Genomic DNA, 20,853 nt, shown 5'->3' with positions numbered 1-20,853 from the left:
AGCATTGTAAGCAACTTAAATTGCTACACAAGAGTGTTTTAAACCTGAACTTAGATGTGCATTTGAAAAAGCTTAATGCAAAACAAAACAATCGGAACAAAACCCTAACTTCATGATGTGAAGTAATGTCAACCATCAAGCAGGCACTCCTGGTTGTCCCCAAAAGTGCTGTCAGTTATGGAGCTTTCTACTTCTTGATCCCACAAACATGTTTTAAAGGCTGACAACTTTGACAAATATCCTAAATATCCAATCTGCAACTAAATGGACATGAGTTGATACCTTCTCTCCAATCTCTGTCTCGTCTCCAGCAGGAAGGATCTCCAGGTCAGGCTGAAGGGCACATGCCTCCAGCACATGCTGATACCAGGACTCTCGCCTCTCCTGACCAAACATAATGTTGTCTTTCAGTGTGGAATTCTGGATCCAGGCCTGCTGGGGAACGTAGGCCACCCAACCCTGCAGAGCAACATACACACATTGTAAATTTCACTTGTCATGTACAGTCATGCCTGTGAATATTCTCATTCATCCAGGTCATTGTAAGCTTTAGGGCATTCAATCGTTCGCAACTGGACCTCGTCAGTTTGTCTTAGAAGACATTTCGCCTCTCATCTGAGCAGGCTTCATCAGTTCGTACGCAACCAGACTAGATAGGACAGCTCTAGTCCAATGCAATGATGTTAGGTTCAAGTATTTATCCCCTGATTGAGACCAACCCACAAAAACAAGAATGGTATCACTCTATTGTTAGGCAAACGATCCCCCCATTAAGGCGGGGTGGGGTGCAACCCTTTGGTGTCAACGACAGTCGTTAGCCTCGTTAGTGTCCCATTGTTGTCATTGGGAGGCTCCTTGAGCCATGTGTGAATGGCTTTGTTGTTTGTTTTCAGAGGCTAAATCTTTGAATCTCTTAGGGAGAGATGAAAGGACAGCATTGTATGTGGGAGATATGTGGTGTCTAAGACCTCCCCCTCTGTTCAGAGATGGTTTTTCAACCTTGACATAGATAGCTTCTCTTACCCCTCTTTCAAACCATCTGTCTTCTCTGTCCAGAATATGCACATTTTTATCCTCAAAGGAGTGTGCTTTCTCCTTGAGATGCAGGTAAACAGCTGAGTCCAGCCCTGAAGAGTTAGCCCTTCTGTGTTGTGCCATGCGTCTGCTCAGTGGCTGTTTGGTTTCCCCAATATGAATGCACAGACTTGTATATTGGCCTGGATGAATGAGAATATTCACAGTCAGGTGACTGTTGTTTTGTGAAAAAAAATTAAGAGTAACATCCTTTAAAAAGTAATGTTTCCAGATATATTTTATGATTGAGTACTCTAGTAGTAACTGGCTGGACTGAATGCTTTGGGTTTGTCTGACCAAAACAGGGTAAACAGTACTCTGATGCCTTTGTTACTTTGACTCTGTGGAACAGAATCACCAATTTTGAGACGAGGAGTGTTTTTTGAAGTACAAGGCCAGCCAGCGTGCCTACGTTAAGTGATGAAAAAGGCCTTAAATGGTAAAATGACTGTATTCATATAGCACTTTTCTAGTCTTAACGACCACACAAAATAATTTTACAACACAAGTCAGCATTCATCCATTCACAAACACATTTGTACACTGGTGGCTAGGTGCCACATTCTCACTATGAGCAGAAACCAGTCACATACACACTCACACACCGATGACACAGCATGGGGTTAAGTGTCTTGCCCATGGATACTTTGATCAAACCATGGACCTTCTGATAAACCATAGTCCACCACAATCTTTACCACAATCTTAAGAGTCACTACAGCTTGAACAATGCTAAACTGGATCAGCTGCAAGGACAAATGTGCTTGGATAAAGAACTCAATAAGGTTTGCAGCACTGCTGGTACTGGAAGCCACACGTAGTTTTGTTTGAGTGGCCACCAGCCCCCTCAGCCTTGGACCCCTTATAATAACAATGATTAATGGGGATACAATGAAGAGATATCATGAAATTTATTACAACTTTCATCAACAACTAAAAACAAAAAATGTGAAAGACAGATCAATCAGTCATCACTATTTCAGTGCAAAGTCCAGTTTTAAGGCCAGTATTCAATGGCCTACATGCATCTGCTAATGTAATCTGATGTTTAGTTGCTTGTCTAAAGCTGAACATAGACAATGTACAATATTTTAGAGGACAGGTAAATGAATCAGCTTCAATGGAAATGAGACTAAAAAGTCCCATTTTTTTCGCAAGACTAGAACTAGTGTCAAAATCAGGTTCTAATTTACACACAAACAAAGTGTGTATAAATGTTTAAATGTTCTTGCTTGATCAAATTAGACTCTGAGATACAGAAAACAAGAAGAATTGTAATGGAATGACTGTCTTTCAGTACCTGTGCTTCTTTAAGCCTGAAAATCTCAGGATATTACTCCATGTTGGAAAAGCAGTAGACGGAGGGGTTTCAGTGCACACTGTTATGAGTGAGCATATCACTGTGTCAATGTATTTGTGTTATAGTGAGAGCAGCCACCTTGACAGCCACAGTTCCTTCTAGTTTCTCCATCTCCCCGAGCAGGGCAGAGAGCAACGAGGACTTTCCTGAACCCACGTGTCCCACCACGGCCACCAGCGAGCCTTCTGCAATACACACATTCAGCCTGCAAACAAACATTTAATTTTTTAGTGAGGTTAATTTAATTATGAACCTGTCTTTTAAATGAAGTATTGTGCACTGTCGTCAACCTTGAATTCCTTTCACGTTTTTATGCATGTTTATATTTATTTAAGTGAATGCCCTAAAGTAACCTGAGGAAAGATAACACACTTCTTGAGTGTTGGTGATTCAGTTCTGGACCAGCTGAAAACTCCATCCACTATGGAGATACTGTGTGGGGCTGGGGGAAAGAAAGAGAGATGTGTTAATATACTGTATGCGAAATACTCCATATACACACATAGGTTGAAAGCACAGGAATGAGGATCTACACAATATGTGGTGTTGGGACCTAACAATTAAATGTTTGTACTTTCATTAGCCTAGGCAGACAACTTGTTGGATGACTGTTAGTGTTCACTGAACACATTTGGATTCCAGTAGTTGCTTGTTGCAATAGTTGCTTGATTCTAGTAGTTGTGTGTGTAATAGCTTCTAGTGATGTAGTTGCAGTTGGACAATAGATGTTTATTGAAGGATTATTGATTCTTGATCTTTATTGCTTGAGTTAAATAAATGCTATTGTACAGTTAAAGAGCAGTTGTCAGTGATTATTTGTGCATGTGTATCGTGGTGACAGCTGGTTGTGAGGGTCACTGCTTGAATTCAACCCTTCACTGTTCACCTGATAAATATAAAATGGTAGCTAAAACATTGGCATTTTAAGTAAACTCACAACATTTTGTGAGACGGCATCAAGGGTTTGGTTATTGGTCCCTGATGTCAGGGTGGGCTGCCATTATTATTAATTCATATCAATAATTTCACTGATATTAATGCAGTTATCGGTATCAATAACAATCCTTAATATTTGCTGTTAACCAAACCTGCTCCTATCAGATGTCAATAGTGGGAATGTATAATTCTGAGAGAAGAGATAGGTCACAACAGACAAAGCAATGGAAAGAAAAGCAGAAGAAAACTCACAGGCTGCTAATGCTTTGTGTTCCACACTGTCTTCCTGCAGCTCCTCATGTGATAGAAACACTCTCAGTCGTGTCAAGGACACACTGGCCTGAAAACAGACACAGAGGTAGGACCAGGAGTGGGAGGTTGAGACGGACCAACAATTAAAATTGATCACCAATGGTCACCAATGTTCAAATAGTTAAGTTCTGCTCAAAACAATAGACAAACAGCTTTAACTCATCTCCTTCCCTCTCAGTATTATAGGGTGATTCTATTTTTTTATCCACTGAGCTTACAGCAGGCTACCATGTGTGTGCACCACACACATATCAAAAGTGTTATCAGGGCTTTACAACACAATATAAATTAACATGAAATAATATAAAGCACTATAAAGGATTGTTTGACATATTGTCTGACTACCCTGTTGGGGTGTCTCTTAGTACTAAAAGGGCTTAAAACCCTGCATATGAACCAGGTAAGAAAGGTAACATTTAGATTGTAACCGAGATGCAATTTACAGCAATTGGTGCCATTTGTATGTCGATGGCAAGACAACATAAATAATTTACACATATTAATTTAAACTCAGAATTTTGTGACGTGTCACATAAAGGGCTAGTCTCTCCAGTGATGGCTAACCAGGTAATGTTTTAATAATACTGAGATTGTGACTTGTAAATATCAAGATAGTATTATCTACATCTCTCGTGTTAATGGTCAGACTCATTTTCTCACATTCTCAAGTGAAGTGAAGGCTTTTCATCTTGACACCTGACTTCTATGACGTAATGAATGAATGTCTTCATGCCTTATTTCTTACTATTTCAAAATCAAACATAAAAGGTAATGCTATCCAGTGGAACAAGGGTGACAACTGATCATGCCTGAGTGCTATGCATGTTTAATATAGAGGCACACTAACCTGCACCATACTACTGATGACCATTGGCAGCATGTTGAGAGGAAAACGGAGGATGTTGAAGAGTGCAAGTGACACAAAGGCCTTTTGGGCATCAAGCACGTTATTTTCGTCGATCAGCACATACACAGTAAAAGTGGACAGGGCCACCTGACCCAGCAGGAGGGAGAGAGATCACAGAGAGACAAAGATATCTTAATGGGATTATAGCTCTATATTTATTCTGAAAATATGTTCTGATGATATATGTTTTTATTTGCAACAAATAAGATGAATATATTAAGCTTCTCTACAACTGAAGTGCAGCTTGTTTTGAATTTTAGACACATGTCATTCTGCCATTTTGTCCAGTTCATATAGATGCTGGTGCTATCTTGGGTGTCTGTACTAGCTGAACATCATGCCAAGTCTAGGTGATGAGGGCCTGTGTAATTTTGAAAGAAACTATGCACTTAATTTTTGTTTGTTTGTACTCACCAAGAAAGGTGCACAGACCCAGGTGAAGGTGGACATTGAAGCCAGGTAGGCAGCTTTCTTCAAGACCTGCAGCTCACTCTCACGGATTTCCGATACCTTGTCCTTAAAGGCCAGCTCCCAGGCATAGAGCTTCAACACTTTGATGCCATTCAGCATTTCATTCATAAGCTTAATGCGATTGTCCTTACTCTTCATCTGAGCCACCTGCTCAACACACACACACAAAAATTACAGAAAGAAGATCAAGCCATGCAATGCTAGGAACTGCCACAAAGTTAACTGTGGTTGAGTGGGACCTCTGTGTGTGTTCATCTGTGTATGAATAATAATAAAAAGGGCTTTTTGGGGGTGGCTGTGGCTCAGGAGGTAGAGCAGTCAGCCACGCATCAGAAGGTTGGTGGTCTGATTCCTGGCCTGCTATGCATTGGTGTGTCAGTGTGTTAATGCTTGAGTGGTCATCAGACTAGAAAAGTATATAAATGCAGTCTATTTACCATTTGTTTGATATGCCCAGGAAGCGGACCTAGTGTGATAGAATTTTCTGTCACTTGACTACACCTAGTAGGCCTAGGTGGCCTCAGGGTCATGGTCAGGTAAAGGGGTTGCTTCAGGCCAGCTCAGGATCCAGGTGAAAGGAGAGGTCTGTTTTATTATGCTGGAGTACAATGCAGCTGTTGGGTTGTTTAGGGAAACTGGCGCCCTTTGGATAGGGAGAGAAGCTCCATTGCTAAGGCAACCAAGGGCATAGGAGATAAGATGTGCTGTCCTCCAGACATTGCGGGGAAGACCACCTCCTGTTAACAAATGTGTTGATGGCGACCTGAAGACCCTTGCAGCATGAGCTGGGGAATGTGGACGAGCACAGTTCCTTGTTTTAGGTATAAAGAGCCAATCAATTGATCACACATAATCTTACTGCCTAAAGAATGACCATAATTGGGCATGAACCAGATGTAGCCCTCCCAGTTAGGATGAAGGACTGATCACGGGAAGCATCCCTCAGATTTGAGGTGGCATCAGGCAGTGTTCACACTGTGTTGATAATCTCTGTTCTTCTCTGCATTAATACACCTTCCTGAATTAAGACATCGAGGTCTCCAGACAGTTTTCCTTGGGGGGGCATGAATTGCCAAATCCAACATTTTCTTTCACACCTAGTAATGAAATTTGTTATGGCTTTACACTGTTATCTGTCTGTGTAGAAGCCTTACCTGGTAGGTTTTTGTTTTCATGGCGATGACAGCATTAACTGGAACCAATAGTACCATCACAGCCACTCCAGCCAATACGGACGGACCCAGGTTCTGCAAAGCATTGGACAAATAAAAAACAAAAAAAATAACAATGATAAAAATACATCAAGTATGTCCACTAACATGGTTAGGTAATGGCTTCCTGTTGTTTTGCTTATATTTTTGTATTTTCAGCAGATTGCACATTCATGATTGAAGCGGTAACAGATACTTTGCTGTTCATCATACAGCTGTATGTCATACTTACATATACACATACAGTTTAAACTGATGCAACAGAGACAGACTGTGGTTTCAACAGCTGTTTAGCATCATTATACCACAGCAGCAGTTTGTTGTTGATCAACCAAATGACATTATCCCATCACTGCAGGATGCAGAGTGTTTATGTCAACTAACTTTCTCGTCATGGAGATGTTGTTGCTTATGATGATCGATTTGGATCTGTATGAAAGTCTATAATTGCTCTGCAATCATACCTGCCAGAGAAAGTAGAGGGCCAGCACCACCTGCAGAGGAGCAGACCATATCATATTGATGTAAGTGATGAGGTCCATGAAGCGCTGAGCATCCACTGACATCAGGTTGACAATCTCTCCCACTGTGGAGGTGCGGCGTGCTGCGCTACTTATAACTAATGCCTGAAAGATCAGATCCAGGGAGGAAAAAGTCCGACAGATGTTAGAGACCAACTGTAGTTACCACCAAGTTATAACAAGTTATAATATATTTTCAATTATTGTTTCGATTTACAATATAATGATGTTTGAATCAATCAAGTAACAACCTCTTTCAGACTCATCCAATGTTATGGAGTGTGAGCTTTTATGTTTTTTCTGTAATTCTTTACTGCATTTCTATAGTCTTAATAGTTGATAGAGAAATAGACATTCTAAAATTACTTTGAAATAGCATTTAAATTTGCCTGTACCTTCCTGTAGACAGCTCCGATGATGGCAGTGCGCAGACGCATGCCTGAGACAAAGCAGACGTGAAAGTACTTCTGGAGGATTAGTGACTGCACACAGGTACATATGAAGAGCAGAGCGGTGTAGAAGTAGCCCTGCCAGGAGGGTGCACTGGAGTTGTTGACGAAGCGGATCAGCAGCCTGGATGAGACATGATAAGACAGTGAGACTAGTCTCAAGGACTTGCACTAATCTTAGTGTACAAGTTTCTTAAAAGAAGGCTAAAGTTGATGGCTTAAGGAGGAGAGAGAGGTGCTAAAATAGGCTGGCACTGAATATGAGTTAGAACTTTATGATTGGTAGAGCTGAGGGAGGGAGGGTTGTAGCACCAGTGATTTATAATTACTGGCATATCAGTGTTAGTCACTTATCAGAGCTGATATAAATGGAGATGAAAGCTGATTGTCAAAAGTCTAATACCCCTCCTATTTGTGTCCAAGTGAATGAGTCAGTGGATAAGAAAAGTTTTCCAACCAGCTCTCCAAACTAAAAAGGCAGTTGAACCATTCAGATCCCTTTTTTAAGTTTCAGTCAGTATTTCAGGGTCTTGTTGCATTTTTATTAAATTTCTGAGTCTATTGTCATTAGTGCCCACATGAATAATTATTGTATGCAAAGAGGGATGGCGGTCAAGGACGAAAGGGATGGATTGTAATAGGTCTAAGCAGTAGGTAATTCCCCTCAATAATTTCACAAACCTCGGTGGAAAAGACCCTACCAAGGCTAACCAAAGAGAACAGCCCTAAAAGGTGGAAGGAAAGCCAGAATGACTCCATGGTATGAGATGGAGAAAGGATTTCTCTACTCAACCTTGCTTCTCCTTCTTGGCTCAAGTGGACGTGCCTTCTTCCTCAGAGATGACAATATGAGAGAATCGGGCTTGCATATTTGCAAAACCAAAACATATTCTACCCTTTCAAGCATGAACAACAGTGCCCAGACTATGACACCACTTATGGATAAAAGAAACCTTACAGAAGAAGATAAAGCTCATCAAAACAAGGCGTACTTGGCTATGCAAATGGAAGATTATGGCAGGGGAACCTGTCTAAATACTGAATATGACAATTGCCACTCTTATCTCATTTGCCAATGCTAAATCGAATCCCATTCACCGAAGTAGAATGGGAAATGTGACTAGTATGACTTGGGTTGCGGTTGTTATTTTCCGGGTCAGCACTCATCTCCCCTCCAAGACGCACAGAGAGAAAAACGGATTTCAACACATTGCGGGTTACTCAATATAGATGACCTCAAGAGGTCAATACCTCAAAACAATCAAATTTCCAGTGCACCCTTTCCAGTGCTAAATGTTCATGAGCAAATGTTAGTTCCTCACAGTTTCTGGATCTGAATGAAGATTACAATAATCTAATGTATATGATAATCTCCAAAATTGATTTTCTTAGATAACAATTGATGTGTTTGAATGTATTACTATTTGTGAAAATTCTCATCAGTGTTCCATTATAATGGCCTACAACAACGGACATTTAAGGACTCTAAAGTGACATCATATGTATATCCTTAATTTGTTCTGAGTTACAGATTTTGAAACGTGCAGCACCAAGTGTAGTAATCACCATAATTAAAACCATCTGTATCTGGGTGAAGGGCTGTGAATGTTGATATTGTGTTTTATTAACAAATAGCATGTTTGCTATTTGTTGTAAGCAAGCCGTTTACTAAACTGATTTGAAATGAATTAATCTATGACTGATATAATCAATGAGTGCATTTTGGGTTTTTCCATTTATACTCCGTCTATATAGTGTTGTTTGTTGAGTTACATCTTTTGCACATTTCTAGCCATCTCAAAGTGGTATGTTTGGCTCAGTGTGAATGCCATCTGAGACCTCTCTCAGAGGTCTTAACCACTTGATAATGCTCTTCTTGGTGTGTCCTCTGTTAGGCAGCAAAGGACACATCTTACAGGCCATATGGAGATAGTAGATGTCACTTTGTTGGTAATGGTGAGCACATGATCAAAACGGGAGGAAACTCGAGTGAAAAAATATATATATATTATTTGGATATGAAGAAATGTAAGAGTATCCATTGTCATGGTAAAGGAACCTGAGCTCACTCAGTAATACACATATAAACATATATTCCAGTGACTAGTACTGAGGCTGATCAAATTTGGCTGACAAGGCTGACAAGTTTTCTTTCCTTTTATGCCAAAAGGGGTGGTAGGTTAATGGAATCTATTATCTTAAACATGGTCATGTAACATGACGCAACATGATAATGTTATGAAGAGCACCTGAACATATCTTTAACAACTGAGGGGTGGGTTGTGGAACACTGAGGGCTGCAAACAAAACAGCGCCTGTGTCCACCAAATTATGGTATTTCTCTGCCATATTAGATAAATTTTAAATGTGACAGTCTTCTTGGTCCATAATGATATATTTCGTGTCAAAAGATGGAACCTGAATGCCTGCCCCGTTTGTATTTGGCCCATTTCACCTTAGTTCTACACTACGAAAGGTATATATGTAAACCCCAGACGCATCAATGACAAATTTTAATTTCATACAATTCAAATAATGTAACAGCAATTCTATCCTATTAAAGGGTCTACAGTATGTCTTTGAGAAAAACTGGGGTTTCTCACCGGAGGATCTCAGGGCCAACAAACATGAGAATGTCCTGGATGATCTTATATAGGCAGGAGATGAGGAAGTAGGGCCCAAAGGTCAGGCACAGCGCCCAGAACAGGGATGCCTCCTTTGTCTTCTGGGGAGATTTTACAAGCAAGATTTCAGACTCTTCCACAGCTTGGCCCTCTTTGCTCTCAGTATGCAGGACCCGCTTGGGGGAATACAATGTTTTCTGCTCTGTCCTGAGAAGAGAGAATGGAAGGAAAGGCAGACTGTTACAATTAAATATTGTAAATAAACTAGTAGTTTATTGAGAGGAGAGTCAGAAAATGTTTGTTTTTCTGAACAAAATCTCTGTGATTGAAAATTTTAATAAAATGTGAAAATGCCGATTTTCAAGTGTAGTTTTTACAGTTTGGTTGAGACTTCAGACAGCAGCTACACCTAATCAGCACCTATACTTTATTCTGAACTTAATGCATGTAGTTTTTCTTGTAATTTTTTTTCTTTGTTTTTGATAGTCATTTGCTAACCAAAGGATAGCAAAATACTGACATTCCCATATAAATCCAATGTGGTGGGTACCTAGCAGGTGCAGTTCTACCAGGGTAACAATGATGAACACTTCTGTGCTCCTGACCTTTTGACTTTTTGGCACTCTGTGTTCCAGCAACACACCAGCTTTGGAACCACTCTCTGGGAGCAGTCTTCAGGATTCAGAGACCACAGGTCCTTTTCCTCCAGTGGTCGCTTGTAGCCTGTCACCATCATCCTGGTAGAGGGAAGGAAGGAAGGAGAGAAATATTAAGTCCAGTAATATAACACAAAGGATTTAAAAGTGCAATCTGAGACACACACCAGGACTGTAAAGACAAGCCACAGGAGAAGAAAATCAAAAGACCAAAGGTCACAAATGCTGATGTGTAATGCTCAGTAACATGATGTAGGTACACAACACAATCCATCATCAAGTGCAACTTGGCCTGCTACAAACATTTACAAGCAAGTTGGCACTCATTTTCAACTGAACAACGGTATACCTTATTATGCTTCTGCTGTCCCGCAGGAACATTTGGTGAACCCATGACAAAACATTTCTGCCATATAGTGTCCAGATTGGTCACTTGGCCTTTACTCTTTTTATTTAACTTCTTACACATTTGTTTTTTTCATTTGTTACGAAACAGGACAGCTTCTTGTGATCGGAAGGTCGTCGGTTCGATTCCCCCACTGAACCGGCAGAAAAATTTGGGTGTGGTTGAGTATTCCCTCTCCCTCCATTAGCTGGCTGATGTGCCCTTGAGCAAGGCACTTAACCTCCCACCAACCACCTAAATGCTCCCCGGGCGCTTGATTGCAGCCCACTGCTCCTGTGTGTGTTTCACTGCATGTTGCATGTCTGTGTGTTTCCCCAGCGATGGGTTAAAAGCAGAGAAGTAATTTCCCAGTCTTGGGATTAATAAAGTAAATAAACTTAAACTTAACCTTAATTTTCACTTCACCCCTCTTAACTAATTAGAATAAAACCTAAATAATAACAACAAAGACAAATCCAGGGAATTAGGTGGAAATAAACAACCTGCACAACAATGTATCAGTGTACTTAAGAACTAGCTGGACAAAAAAGTAGAGATACACAGATGTCCATGTGTACATTGAAACAGGTCTTGCTTGCTGTAATCATTCCACATGTTCATACTAGCCACGAAAACATCCCTTTCTAACATGCTTCCAATGGAGATAATGGGGCACAAAATTACACAGTCCTACTTCTGTGTAAAAATATATTTCAAGGTTTATCTGAAGTAAACAGGAGGCTTCAGCAGTCTAAGTTAGACAAATGAAGTGGAGATAGCAAGCAAAGAGTCTTCTTCATTAGACTGCACTGACCGCCAACACACACAATCATCTGCTTACCTGGTGATCCACCAGAAGGTTATTCTGGAGAGGAAAGAAGCTCCAGGCTCAGGGCAGGGATTCTGAAGACAAAAATATTATATTCAGACTAAAAAGATTTTCCTGCTACTGAGGTACTGATTTGAGGATGAGACTTTTATCAGAATTCAGAAGGTGCACACAGAGAGTACTGTATATATCAGTTATCTATCCATTAAGATAGCTGATTATTGTCTTGAAGGCTAGAAGAATCACTGTGACCATGCACTTTATTCTGGGAATGTGAGGCAAAGATATTGTGTGAGATAAAAGGGAGAGATGCATGCAGGCACAGGAAGTTAGTTATTGTAGTTTGGCTGACCAACACTGTTAGCAGTTGGAGCTGGAGCAGCTGTGACACACAGCTCATGGAGCTGATTCACCTACTTTAAAACACTTGACAACTAATTGCCACAACTTGCTTCAAAACAAACTCCTTCTCAGACTCATGACTCAGTGAAATTGGAACAAACAGACATGATACACATAATTTTAATTTAAATGTCCATGTCCAGAAAAAACATAAATCTTAAACTAGCCCCGAGATCCAGTGTTTTTAAGTTTTAGGCGGCACAGTTCTCTCCATTTTCAACAAGTGAACATTTACAGAAAATGTAAATGTAAACCCCCCCCTTCATATAAATGAGTGGCACAGTGAGAAACTTAAGACAAGCAGAGAGAGAAAGAAAAGGTTTATAGTATAAGGTTGTCTCACCAAGTCTTTAATGGCCTGGGAGAAGAGAGGGGGCTGGTCTGTCAGGCAGGACAGGAACAGAGCAACTAGTAGCAGAACATAGTAGATATAGAAGGTGGTGTACCTCCACACACACACCGTCAATTGCTTAAAACAAAAACAAACAAGCAAACAAAACAAAACCACATGGAACATCCTTGTTAGTGGTACATTTGCTGTAAAATCGTCTGTTCTGAAGTTAAGTTAGTTTAAGGTCTTGGGAATTACTTATCACATGTGATGATCAAATGCCATATCAAACCAATTACGTATCCAGATGTTTATTACAATTTTATTAATCCAAATTAAGTTCAGCTCTGCTTGTTCAAGACTAACCTGGTCCAGGGCCTGGAGGATCTTGGACCTGAAGATAACTGTGGCACACAGAAGTGCCACCAGCCAATAGATCAGCATTACTCCAGATGACTGAACCCCTTTCATCCGTTCATACTGGATTAACAGGGTGGCCAGCAACTGCAGCACACACAAATTTACTTGGCATCACATAAAAATATTACTTTGAACAAACACACCTCTATCACTTCAAGAACTTGAACTGTTCTTTGTAATTTATGTGTGTGTAAATAAACTACACTTAAAGAGAATATACAGATTGAATTTCTGTTAGTCATACCTTTAATCTTGATGGCAATGCAAATAAAACTAAACTAAAACAAAAGTAAAATCTAAATTCAACTCATTCATTATCAGAAAACAAAAAACTGAAACTCAAGTAACAACTAAAACTACACTAAGAAAATCTAAAATACAAAACACTAAAAAAAGAAATGTCACACCCTCCACCTCTGCCCTCTCCCCTTCGCCTCCTATCTCTCTCTCTTGCTCTCACACTCCTCCCTCAGGTGGGTGTGTGCAGGCTGGTCTGTGAGGCACAGACAGGTGTTGGGAATCTGCTGATTATCAACTCCACTCATCTGCTGTGGGGCGTGGTCTACTCTGCTCTATTGTTCTCCTTCTGCCATAAATACCGGCTTCAGTCCACGGCTCGAAGCCTCTTTGTCTTTTTTGGTGCTTGAAACTAATTGTGTTTTTTGCTCTGCCTCAGTTTGGACCACCCCGCTACCTTCTGCCTGATTCACCTCTGGTCTCCAAAGATTCTGCTGCCCTAAACCCCTGCTCCTTCTCCAGTCAAACCACCTCTACTGCTGCACCTGTCTGCTGCCATCTGCCTTACCTCCAGCCGCACTGTCCCAGCCTTTCCCCTTAGTCTCCATCAGTAAACCTTATCTCTCATTGGTCCTGTAGTGTTAGTTTTGTTTGTAGCTTTAGTTTGGTTCTGGCTCAATTTAATACTGAGTTCTGGTCCCGTAGTTATCTGTCTAGTCTGCAATTAGTCCCCCTAACCCTTTGTGTCCTAGTCAATGTTTAGTGTTCATTTGCAAGTCTTGTTTCCTGTTTGTTTTGTTCCTGTCCAGTAATGTCGCTATTGAGAAATTTGGATTTTGTGTAAATATTTGCTCAGTATTTGGTTAGTTAGTTGCACTTCACTGTATATATTATTATAGCACTCATGGTTTTTTTTATATAAACTTTTATTGTAAATAAATTCTGGTGTGAACTGGAGTTGTGTGCTGTGATGTTCATCTGAGCTTGAGCCTCTGGCCTCTGAACTGTGACAGGAAAAACATCCAAACTAAAATTTGCTTAACTCAGTGATATGTTTCTCATTCACATCAATAAAAATGACAAAGATAAACTCTAACCATGGTGAGGCCAAGTAAGGTTGGACTGACTAGGCGGACTGGTGCGGGGATACTGCTGCCATGACTTCTTTCCCAGAAAGAATAGAAAACATCTGACCAGCAGATAATCCACAGTAGAAGACCAACAGCCTGTGGGGAGAAGAACAGCATTCTGGCTTACGCAAATGATACATTATTATTAGTGTCTTGCAAAGTTAGACACTTAGGAAAAGGCAATTACATAGTCATTGTTTACATTTTGGTGGTATTATTGTATGTGCTATATAATTATTCAGTGTATACTGGAGCATGTATTCAGCCTTTTTTCAATACACAAATGTTACAGAACACTATTGAAATGATAAGAAGTGCAATATAAAATAGTTGAATTACGTAGCCCCCTGGTCACATGTTGCGAAAATGTTAACACAATACACCAAAATTCTATTACAACATGATATATGTGGCTTACATACACAGTACTACCCTGGATCATATTCTGGATGTTTTTACAGACAATATATTTACAGACAATTAATAACTGCTCAGTCTTTTGAGAGAGGCCAGTAGAGTGTGTTTGACAGCTGCCACTGTGTAATGGTCTCAATGAAACCTCTTTTACTGAATTTTGGATTTAATTATAATATTCATCCACTGCACCAAACATTATGTTGTCAGTGTGGACTGCTTTGACTATTTATATATTGTATATCATTTCACCAGGATTATCCACTCACTATCAATACAGTAAATAATAAAACAGCTCTACATGCTTCAGGTGACCTTTATGCATGAGTTGTATCTGAAGCGGGTCTGATGCTAGTCAGCCTTAATATGAATGGGTTCCTCAGCGGGGCTGCCATCCACAAACCTCACTGGTTGGACTCTGAGGTATAACATAACAGCTTCTCACTACAGATATAAGTGTTAGACATTGATTTAAATATATTTCAAACATCCGTTAACAAACTCCCTCAAAAGAGAGAGACAATGCTAACCCTAGTACAAGCAAGAGAGGAAACATACAGTACGACACAAAAGTTTGTGCGCCCATCGTCAAAATTTCCTTTGAGCGTGAGTAGGCTAAGCGAGTAAAAGATAACGCTGTTTGGTAATCAGGTCAAGTTTAAAATGATATTTCTTTAGTATTTCTAGTGAGATTACTTTTTCATTTCAATCTTTAACCATTCTAAAATGTCAACAATGGGAAAAGGCCTGAAGCAAAAGTTTGGCCACCCTGCATGGTCAGTACTCAATAACATCCTCTTTGGCAAGTACCACAGCATGTAGCGTTTTTTGGTAGCCAACGAAGAGTCTGTCAATTCTTCTTTTTGGGATTTTTGCCCAGTTTTCTTTTCAAAAGGCTTCTAGTTCTGTCAAATTCTGTCTTGCGTGCACTGCTCTTTTGAGGTATATCAATTGATTTTCAATTGAGTTTAAGTCCAGGGACTGTGAGGGCCACAGCAAAACCTTCAGCTTGCGCCTCCTGAGGTAGTCCATTGTGGATTTTTAGGTGTGTTTAGGATCACTGCCCTGTTGTAGAAGTAATCCTCTTTTCATCTTCAGCTTTTTTACAGATGGTGTGATGCGTGATTGCAGAATTTGCTAGTATTTAATTGACTCCATTCTTCCTCCTACTAGTGAAATATTCCCTGTGCCGCTGTTACTGCCACTTCAACACAAGCCCAAAGCATGATCAATCCACCCATGTACTTGACAGTTAAAGAAGAGTGTATTCCATGAAATCCTTCACCTTTTTCTTCTCCAAACATACCTTTGCTCATTGTGGTAAAAAAACCTATACTTTGACTTCATCAGTCAAAAGGACTTGCGTCCAAATATGCATCAGGCTTGTTCAGATGTTTATTTCCAAACTTTCAATGCTGAATTTTGTGGTGAGGATGCAGGAAAGGTTTTCTGCTGATGACTCCATGAAGGTTACATTTCTTCAGGTGTTGCTGCACAGTAGAACAGTGCACCACCACTCCAGAGTCTGCAAAATTTTCATGAAAGTCTTTTGTACTCAAACAGGGGTTTTGATTTGCCTTTCAAGCAATACTATTACCAGTTCTCTCTCATTTTTTTGGTCTTCCAAACATTAGGATGACGTCCACCATTCCTGCTACCTGCCATTTCTTAATTACACTACATCAAATCAAATTTGCATCACTTGGCCTTTCCTAATGATGATTGTGATCTGGCCTCAGGCCTATCAAGCTAATTAAGTATGGAGACACTGGTAAAAAGTCCACTTTTGCAAGATGCTCTTTTCCTTTTTTTTCCCCCACTCTAAAATTGTATGCAAAAAAAGCATTAATATTGCTTAAAATGTTGAAGAGGATGTGTCTGCTTTAACTAAATGCCGTTTGGAGATCAGTCTTTCTTCTACTGACTTAACTATTCACAGTAACACAAAGTTTTACTATGGCTGACCAAACTTTTGCATTTCAGATGGTCGAAAAACTTGGATTCCAACTTTGGAATTAGGGGGCCTGTCGAAGCCAATTTCTGTAAATTTCAGAAACTTTCATTATTCACCCCTACTTCATACAATGACTGGTGGAGCTGTGTGGAGGCAAGAGGGGAACTAGGGTTTTATACACAACTATTTCTGTTGCTTTTCATGAGAACTGCAGAGTGAAACATTAGGCAGAAATAATAAAACAAAGAATATTTGCCACTTGCAAAATTAGAGCTCAAGGGTCACTCACAGTTTTGGCTTTGTTGAGGTGACTCATACAAATGTAACCATGGTCATGGCTGCGGAGGTAGATGAGGTATATGGGGGCACACATCCAGAGGTATAGGCATGGTAGCCACACCAGGACAGTGTTTTGGAAGCACTGGGTGAGGTCTGGATTAGCAGTGTACCATGTACGGTTCCAATCCTGGTAAAGCCAAGAAGAAAGAAGAGGATAGTCAAAGTCTTAAGTCTCCTTTGTACCTAATATTAACGTTTTAACTCAAATAGGTGAAAAGTGAAACAATACTTTTCAGTTTGATGCCCAGCTACCTTTTGAAACTGCACGGTTCTATTTTGGCCACTAGGGGCGGAGGAACACCAAACACTGTCAGTCATATATCTACACCGATTCATTCAAGACATCCAGGCTGTAAACTGTCAAAAAGGTGTATTAAAATCACTGCAACATTAAATAGAGTAATGTGTTTGTGTTCATCCAAACACCATCATCACTGTTAAAAAATGACAGGAAGCAACTGGCAAGAAATACACAGAAAGAAGACACATGATCAGCATATTATTGGACATGTAAAAGTCACATGACTACTGAAATGTCACATTTGTGAGACCTACAATATGTCTATGTCAAAATGGAGCAGCCCTTACTAAACAGGGTAGAAGTTTTGAGACATGACATGTCCTCAGCTTATAATGGCAAATGGACCAATGACATAGCATCAAGAGCAATTTGGGTTTCAGTATCTTGCTCAAGGACCTTTTAACATGCTGACTGAAGGAGCCTGGGATCGAACCAGCGACCTTCTGATTGGTGGAGAACCTACTTCCTAAGCCACAGCCGCCCGGCTATGTCAAAGACTATATCTTGCCACTATATGGATGAACCTCAATTAAATTTCAATTCTGTCACTTTTTACAACTGATGATGGTGTTTGGATGAACACCTTGTTGATAGGTCTTTTTAGTGGTCCAGTGATTTTGTTCAATCTTATTAACAAGTGGTCATTCTCCAACCATACATCAAGTGTTTTGTCCTCTCCAAACAAATTAAAAGCAATGCCCGGAAAATGCTCCATATTTTGACATGCAAATTTGCTGTCAATTTGTGATTGAGCTTGGTACATTAACGGATTGCCCCTTTAGTCTATGACTGTTGCTATGGCTTCCCTAGCTATGGAGTACCTGAACAGTCAGTGGTCTATCAAGAAATAAACACAGCTGAATTTTGGCAATTGACCAATCAGAATTGAGTATTTAAGAGTGCCGTGTTCTAATATAAACATAAAAATCTCTGTTCCATGAAGGCCTTAGACCAGGGCTTATCAAAGTCGGGACCTCGTAGATATCTGAACTGAACGCCAATTTAATAAAGATCCAACCCATACTGTCAACTGGTGGCGCACGGCTTCACATCCAGCCTGCCATGTTCCCATCCGGCCCACACAATATTAATGAATTCAGAAAATGCATGCATCTAATGTTACTGACCAGTGGAACTGGCCCAGTCTGTCTTGTGAGTGATGGTCATTTAGCTTGCCAACCCCTGGTAACAAGCCAAAAAAATCCCTCATTTATAGTTCACCCGCTCTACAGTCACTTGCACTAGGTGCAAGAGGTGATACTTGGGTTTATCTTCGTTGACCAATTGTTGTATTAACTCTCAATCTGAGTATTTTTGGTTGCTGCCTAGGATCCTGAAGAGGAGATTTGTGTCTTTTGAAGTTCTTTACCATGATTCAAATGATATTGAAGTAAAAAAGGATCTGAGATGGGCTTCTGTTAAAAATGGTAAAAAGTAATCAATCTGTGGTCTCTGTGTAGAGTGATGGTCCACAAAAAGCATCCAGCATTTTGGAAATGGGCATTCTCCACAACTGCCCATCCAAAATAGCAGGACACAACATCTTGTGGTGTGTTTGTGTGCAAAGTAACAATTTAATCATCTCTGTGGCCATCCATCATTATAAAAAGTCACTTTATACTTCACCCTACTCTGGATAAGTGACAATCAAAAGGTGTGTTTTTTCTTTTTCCTTTTCAGATTGAATGCACCACATGCAGTCTATGGCACCACACCCCACACTGTGTGAGGAGACCCTGAACAGAAATTATTCTTGCAATAAATGTATCAAATAAATCATAAACATTATTACTTATCATTACTGTTGTCTTCCATTCTGTCAAAGTAATGAGCAAGTCAACCTGCTATATAACAAGTTTGCATTTCACTTTAGAACTTGAATTTGGTCAACATGTAAAATTCTTCCCCCGTTTTTTTATTATTCAAACGAGAGCTAGCATGTTGCCTATCCTGTGTATTGGATTTTGGTCAGTCAGGAAGCCAGTATTGCTAGAACACAGAGTAAAGCTATGCATTATATAGTACAGCATTATACTGTAATGGCTAAGTTACAATATGCAATACAAAAGTTGGCTCACGTGTTAGATACTTTCAGGCTACATTGCTACACTAAGCTAGATTTACTAAAGAATGTCACAATGTTTGCACTAGGGTACGTGGTCTCCTGCCTCTCCACTTTCCTCGTTATCTCCGTAACATACTTTGAAAGGTATCACTAACGGCACGTTATAGCATTCAGTGGTTCGACTCAAGCACAAAACGAATGACATTTTCGAAATGAAGATGGCTGTTCCATGTATTATTGTCGAGAACAAAAGTTATGTCCTTGCAAAGTGTTTCTATTATAATGTTTAAAAATTCACAGACAAATGAATGTGTCGGCTGAGGAAATAAGGATGTTTATTTCTTGGTTTGCCAAAAATGGGTCCTCAATAGCCACGCCTACGAAACGTCTGCCTGGCGCACGCAGGAATCAGCAGAAATACACATTTATCCGACACATCGGTGGCTATTAACGACTGCGCAGACTTTTAAGATAGAGCAACAGGAACGAAAACCGTAAAAATACACTCACCCAAATTGGATCGGAATTGTCCAGACTGCAGAACTTGTCAAACCCCATTCGGGACGACACAATGGATGTTCAAGTCCTGATTGTGTTTTTACAGCTCAGCTTTGGTTTTGTATCCTGGCTAGCAGGCAGAGCGGGAGGTTGTTTTCTTCTTGTTCGTCTTCTTCTTCTTCTGCTGCTGCTGCTGCTGCTGCTTTTTCTTCTTCTTCTTCTTCTTCTTCTTCTTCTTCTTCTTCTTCTTCTTCTTCTTCTTCTTCTGCGCCCTCTAATGGCAGTTTGCACACAGCTTTTAAGTGTTTTACTGACACCTTCTGGATTGGAATGTGGAACGGAACGGTTACTATTAAAGTAATTCTGATAATTACTGTTTTCTAAAAATCTGAAAATAGTTCTGTAGCCTACATCACCTGAACTCTTCTGTAACACTTCTCAAACACCTAGTGCCATGTGTTTCCTTTGGAGTGCAATTTTAAATGTGTGTCTCACTTGTTGATATTTAGGTCAGTATAAATCATACAAACCAGTATAAACCACCATCCACCACCAATGTATACATCTACCCACATTATGCTTTTTGACTATGTTGAATGAAATGTTCAGACCTGTGTGAACAAACCTTATACTTGGTATAATGTCATCCTCATTTCTATTTCAGAATCAGAATCAGAATCAGCTGTTTTGGCTGTATGTGTGCATATACAAGGAATTTGTCTCCAGTTTAAACATTGCACTTACTTATGTCTGTCTGTTATGGCATTCAGTGATCTGTAGCACCTATCAGATGGGAGAAGATGAAACAGAATGCTCGTATAAGCAGGAACCTAAATGACCTAAATTAATGTGACCTCAAGTGACTGTTTTTTTGTCCATGGGAAATCTAGTTGAGTTCTGTATGTCCTTAAAAACATATATCCTTCACTGTGCCGCCATTCTTATATTTCATGGTGGCACAATGATTTGATTTTAGTTATACCAAAAATAATCAAAAGAACTGAAGTTAAGTCATTCCCTTTGCCAA

General features: G+C 40.0%; 1 protein-coding gene across 3 annotated transcripts in view; it reads right to left on the bottom strand.

Annotated features, from left to right (window-relative positions):
- abcc1 (ATP-binding cassette, sub-family C (CFTR/MRP), member 1) overlaps positions 1–20,036 on the bottom strand; it is a 36,042-nt gene extending 16,006 nt beyond the window's left edge. For 2 of the 3 annotated variants that reach the window (XR_006007579.1, XM_041956612.1), the window contains exons 1-17: positions 19,839–20,036; positions 16,913–17,089; positions 14,223–14,351; positions 12,835–12,972; positions 12,481–12,606; positions 11,748–11,809; positions 10,471–10,602; positions 9,845–10,072; positions 7,188–7,365; positions 6,736–6,897; positions 6,215–6,307; positions 5,004–5,207; positions 4,530–4,676; positions 3,623–3,710; positions 2,807–2,876; positions 2,513–2,639; positions 283–459 (exon numbers count right to left, since the gene is read on the bottom strand). Coding sequence is in view for 2 of the 3 variants with exons in the window: in XM_041956612.1 (XP_041812546.1) it covers positions 283–459; positions 2,513–2,639; positions 2,807–2,876; positions 3,623–3,710; positions 4,530–4,676; positions 5,004–5,207; positions 6,215–6,307; positions 6,736–6,897; positions 7,188–7,365; positions 9,845–10,072; positions 10,471–10,602; positions 11,748–11,809; positions 12,481–12,606; positions 12,835–12,972; positions 14,223–14,351; positions 16,913–17,089; positions 19,839–19,886 (2,286 nt within the window). In the remaining variant the exon portion in view is untranslated. The remainder of the gene's footprint in view (positions 1–282; positions 460–2,512; positions 2,640–2,806; positions 2,877–3,622; positions 3,711–4,529; positions 4,677–5,003; positions 5,208–6,214; positions 6,308–6,735; positions 6,898–7,187; positions 7,366–9,844; positions 10,073–10,470; positions 10,603–11,747; positions 11,810–12,480; positions 12,607–12,834; positions 12,973–14,222; positions 14,352–16,912; positions 17,090–19,838) is intronic. The other variant, XM_041956613.1, reaches the window with a different exon arrangement.
- Positions 20,037–20,853: the final 817 nt, after the last annotated feature.

The sequence above is a fragment of the Chelmon rostratus genome, chromosome 17 (assembly GCF_017976325.1).
Source record: "Chelmon rostratus isolate fCheRos1 chromosome 17, fCheRos1.pri, whole genome shotgun sequence".
In the NCBI taxonomy this organism is placed as follows: Eukaryota; Metazoa; Chordata; class Actinopteri; order Chaetodontiformes; family Chaetodontidae; genus Chelmon; species Chelmon rostratus.
Note: the sequence above shows the minus strand (reverse complement) of the source record. Positions and strands in the feature narration are given on the sequence as shown.